Genomic DNA, 5,405 nt, shown 5'->3' with positions numbered 1-5,405 from the left:
TCAGAGAAGATAATCCACATGTATTGATGCACAAGCACTTACATCATAAATATTCAGAAACTAGGCATCGCAGTTGACCAAAGTAACAGTCTTCTACAGAAGACTAGACCATGACAGATCATGAAGGTAGCGTGCAGTAATTATCTAAACCCTAATAGAGAGAAGCAGATTGGCCCAAGCTATAACAGGTCTTCTTCAGTTTTCGAAAGATTTGAGGGGGTTGCTTGGATCAATATCACCAATCAAGGGTTGATCAACTGGCAAGCTTTCCAAGCTCAAGCCCACATCCCTCAGCTTCATGATCACTTCCTCAAACACAATCTTGTTCCCAGTCTGTGTAAGGTGGAGACCATCACTGCATTTTTTTAGTTTTCCAAAAGTACGTAAGAATACGAATTAACAATCATATACGAAGGCGGCGCGCAATAAAAGTTTCTCAAGGTAAATGTCGGGTCGATGAGAATATATTGAGAAATCACTTCAAACTTGGCATATTGCACGATCGTCAACAGTTCAACGTCTTTCTTGGAAACATTTTTTTTTTTTTTCAATTTATGGTATGTTCAATTAGGAATAAGCCTAATTCTTTGAGGAAGCAGGCAATCTGCCAACTAGAACAAAATAATCTGCACATTAACCTTCGATTTAGATTTTACATGGACCACCCTCTCTCTTTTCAATTAAAGTAAAATCTGCTCTCTTTGGAGAAGTGCTTGTCCATTATGTCAGGAATTCCTTTTCAGCGCATATGCAGTCTCTTTATACTTTAGAAGAATGGAAAGAAATCACAATGATAAGAGCAATCAGAAAGTGTTTTTTTTTTATACCAAAAAAAAAACACTTTCTGCCATCACCATGTAGGATTTTCAACCACCGGAATGTCGCAAGAATGTGGCCAAAACACGCGAAATCGCATTCTAACTCTTCGAGTGAGATAGATAGGTTGTGTAGACTAGTTATGGTACCTTAGACAGGCCTTTTCCCAATCTGGGAACCGTTGCATTTTGGTCCAGAGATCGACAACTGGAATCCCGCATTCCGCTGCGACAGAAACACAAGCTTCAGCATACGCACCGGCAGCTTCATTAGTTCTCTCAGGCATGCCCATCGGATTCTCGACATACGGAAATCTGCATCACCGTCGAATTATAATCATAAGCTGCTTCTAGATAAGTTGAATCACCAAATTCAGCACATGGACATGGTGTCACCCCACAACACCAGTAATGGCCCAAAGGTAAAAGTAATATAAGTACACAACATTACTGAAGTGTATGAGAAGCATTGGAACTCTGAGATGCCAAAGAATACATACTTGAGGCGAGCATCTTCATCGATCGGAGGAGGAGAGATGAGAAGAATCTGAGTCTCGGGCCATCGCTTCTGAAATTTGGTAAACGAGACAGATCATGAAAGTGAGGACAAGATCAGGAACACAATTAGATGATGCTTAGCTTACTAGATCTACGATTGAAAACGATCATCACTTGCTATTTAAATTGTATAAATGCACATTTAGATCACGTCGCACAAGTAGTTTGGTTAGCCAAATTCTTGATGGCTTTTAATCCTCAAGAAATCATCTATCAGTGTAGATCCTATTAATCTCCTGGGACAGTGACTTCAAATATGTTAGATTAACCTAATTGGAAAAAGGCTGCATGGCCATTAAAGTCCAAATGGTTCTTAATCTGAAAGCACAGAAATAACAATTGCTATGAAGCTACAAAGTAGAATAGAATGGAAAGCCAGTAACACTGAACAACTCAAATCAGACCCCCATGTTTCAGGACAAGAGAAGTTATATTGCGGTCAAAGACAAGGTCATGCTAATAAAGGTGACAGATTCGGTCAAAGACAATTCCATGCCAAGGATTTTTTTATGTGGGGCGAGGCAAGGCGAGGAGCGTCACATAACTTCAAAGGAACGAGATATTAAGAGATGCTGTGAGTAAATATTTTCGGTTAAATTCCAGATTAAGTCAAAGAGATATACGATGAATGCAACTTAGTAACGACAATCGCGACGAAAGACACATAGCCCAAAAAGATAAGAGAGCTAGGAAGTGTGAGCAACACCGACTAACAAGAGCAGGGCGGGATGGCGGGAAGATCCTATTCCCGCCCCCACACCTCGCCGGGGCAGTGACCTTGTCCCTCGTCCTGCCCCCATGCCGCCCCACAAGCGGGGCTTTTTCGCCATCCCTAAGGCACTCTAGAGCCATTATTGTGAACACCAAAGTCGTGGGCCCATTGACATCATAAAGCTCATCGACATTCAAGACCGAGCCTCTAGAACGAGCCAAATAATTAAAAATCAACGAAAAGAACCACGCTCATGATCCTAAGCATGCAATTCTTTTCATAAGGGAAGCAGCAAAAAAAAAAATCTCACCATAGGCTGGACCATCCAACTACACTAATTGCGATGCGATGCAATCTCTCAACTTTTTGGCCTAAAAGGAGGGGCAATGAGAACGACAGGCGCTTGCATCTCGCTCGCACTCGAGCTTGACCTCGCCACCAAAAAGATGAATCGAGCCCCGATTTTCCATGGAAGTAGAGAAGTGTGTGGCAAACATCAATAGCGACAACTGGGCCTCACCCACCCACCTAAGTCCTTTTTGGCACCTTCCCTTTTCATATCACATCGGGAAAACATTGCACGCGTTCAAGAACATTGAATCATTCGAACCCGATAGATCCTCATCAGACTTGTCTTCACGCCGAAGCGATCGATCCCGAGGCGCATTCATCCGAGCCTGTGTACTAACAAAATTCTTTCGACCAGTGATCTTAACCCGCTCACTTCGGTCTCTCCCTAGACCAACTACTAAAACTCGGGGATGCGTTCGCTTAGATGGTCATGGGTACTCCCGACCTACGTTAGCCCACCCCCCACGAGCCGCACGCGAGCGGTAGGCACAAATTTGTTAGAATCGGCGCACAATTACAACGAAGTAAAGTGTATCGAAAAAGACAAAATCGAAACATGAGATTTCATCATGATTCGCCATTAAACTAGGGACTCAATCCAACAGAGGATTCCATTATAATTAGCACATCGCACCTCTCATTATATCACTCAATTACAAGTGAAAAAAGAATATAAATATATATATATATATATATATATATATATAAAACAATAGATATTCACAGGTCTAAATCCAAACTACTAATAAAAGAATATGACCCCAAACCTAAACTACAAATGAAAAAAATATGAGATTAAATTGTAAAAATTCTCTAGTGTCCATCTTGTGTGGACATTGAAAATGAGTATTTATAACAGTAGCGGGACCCACATGTTTTTCTGTCATTGGGGAGTATGAACTACACCCTAACACAAATAACACCTCCCCAAGTTATGACCCATGTAGTTTTTGGGTGGACATTTTTTTTTCTCGTTGGATGATATTTGGGTGGAGATTTTGATGGGAAGAAGAAAGAGGGTGAAAAGGTGGGGCAATTCCATTTTTCACTCGTAGTGGGATCATTACGTAAAATGGAAGTCAAGGAAAATTTTGAAGAAGAAAACGATGGAAATTAGGTTGAGCCCACCACTTTTCAACATCTACAAATTTTAATATAAGCGACAAGAATGATATCCTTATTTGTCAGTTTCAAGTTTTGCCATTGATAGTTTCTACAACGACAGAGAATTTGAGGGCTCATAACAATTTTTGTAACCTAAGTTTTTTTTTTTTGTCATTGTTCCAAGCATCACTAACCCATCGATGCATGGAGGATACTCGGACTTTAAACCTATTCCGAGCTTAGAAGTCGTACGACCTAGTCGAGAAAAATCGATTTAGACAAATAATGTGCCAAACTATAAATAACTTTTAAAATGACTTGATCGAACATGCTCAAGCATCTTCGCCGAGTTTGTCATATCACTTTACAAATGAATTTCGTGAATAATTTGTTGGGAAATTCAGAATTGCCAACTGTAATGATGTCCACATGTGCACCATATTCTAGGAATAGTTAAGTTGCCTTAAAAATATTGAAACATACGTCAGTGTTATAATATAAAGTTTTCGTTTTGTCTCTTAATATAGAAGTCACTTCTCTCGTTGAGAACAACAAGGCCATGCGGGTGTGTACGTGTATCGACAACTATAGAGGACAAAAAAAAATCCACGTAGATGGCAAACGTACCTTGAAAATGGAGATGATGGAGTGGAGGTTTTGCCTGTATTCGTGGAGGGGCACGTGTTGGAAGGCCGAGCACCGGTCCGGGAGGCAAGCGTCGTTCGCGCCGAAGAAGACGGTGATCGCGAGCGGTGCGTCGCCGCCGCCCGCCACCGGGAAGACCTTGTCGAGCACCTTGAGAGCCCACCTCGTGTTGTAGCCGCTGTACCCTCTCAGCACCACGTCCACCTAAGCGATCCAGTCCACATCACAATCAAACGTGAGACGACAGCGCTCGAAAGAAGACAGCTTTTCAATTCATCGCTCTCCTCGAGAAAGACGGGAAAAATATCAGACAACGAAACCGTTACCGCCCGAGAGAAATGGTGGGCAAGCGAAGCGCCCCAGCCGCCGTCGGCGAAGGACTCTTGGGTGATGGAGTCGCCGAAGATGTAAATCTTGGGTCTCATCTTTGCCTTCCTCCTTCCCTCCTCTCCGCCGGAACTGGGCTGCGTCGGCCGTCCGAACGAGGAGTTACTGCAGTTTACTTCGCGAGGCAGCAAAGCTGGGGGAAACCTGCAGAATCGATACCGATCGGATCCTGCAGAGCGATCCTCGCATTCAATTCTGATGCACGAGAACCCCTTTTTAGCTCGGCATCAATGAATGAAAGCCTCGCACCCTCGTTATTAATTGCACGCCATAGGGTTGGCACTTACTGCTAGCAGTAGAGAGAGACCCAGATAGAGAGAGAGAGAGAGAGGGTTTGAATGTTGAAGGGTTGGAGAGGGTGAGAGAATGGGCAAATGGCTTGCACCATTAATATTTTTATCCACTCCCCTCTGCGTTTACGTTATCCTCCTGTAGAGAAATCTCCTCCTTCCCTAGAACAAACATTGGCCCCGGAGGATTAGAACATATTACGTCACTGCCATCTTGACCTACTTCAGCATTGTAAATGTGATCTCGAGCAGGGTGATCGGCCCCGGTTAGGTTCGATCTCGCCCTAAAGCCGAGAACCGGACACTGAAACGAATAGATCAGTCCAGTCCAATTCCCGGCGATCCAATCATTAGACCGATTGCTTTTTTTTTTTTTGCTGATTTGTTATTGAATTTTTCTCGTTAACGATATATTCATTGAACCACCTCTCATTAATTATATTGCGATGTCACTAAACCCGAAAAGTCATACTAAGTATCTTGAGCATCTTAGGTTTAGATTTATGTTTATTTAGAAAATAATTTTTTTAAAATTTTGTCGGT

The 5,405-nt window shown here is 42.5% G+C and overlaps 1 protein-coding gene across 2 annotated transcripts; it reads right to left on the bottom strand.

Annotated features, from left to right (window-relative positions):
• Positions 1-4,945, bottom strand: LOC115752938 (GDSL esterase/lipase At5g45920). Of its 2 annotated transcripts, none has more exons than XM_030691376.2 (6): positions 4,822-4,945; positions 4,512-4,741; positions 4,168-4,389; positions 1,316-1,383; positions 966-1,130; positions 1-355 (listed from the first exon to the last, which is right to left on the bottom strand). In XM_030691376.2, exons 2-6 carry the CDS (start codon positions 4,608-4,610, stop codon positions 196-198), a joined length of 714 nt encoding a protein of 237 aa, XP_030547236.1. In that variant the 5' UTR covers positions 4,611-4,741; positions 4,822-4,945; the 3' UTR covers positions 1-195. The 2 variants fall into 2 exon arrangements, with proteins under 2 accessions (XP_030547236.1, XP_048141524.1); XM_048285567.1 differs by having other exon boundaries at positions 4,512-4,716; positions 4,822-4,936.
• Positions 4,946-5,405: the final 460 nt, after the last annotated feature.

Source organism: Rhodamnia argentea, chromosome 9 (assembly GCF_020921035.1).
Source record: "Rhodamnia argentea isolate NSW1041297 chromosome 9, ASM2092103v1, whole genome shotgun sequence".
NCBI lineage: Eukaryota > Viridiplantae > Streptophyta > Magnoliopsida > Myrtales > Myrtaceae > Rhodamnia > Rhodamnia argentea.
Note: the sequence above shows the minus strand (reverse complement) of the source record. Positions and strands in the feature narration are given on the sequence as shown.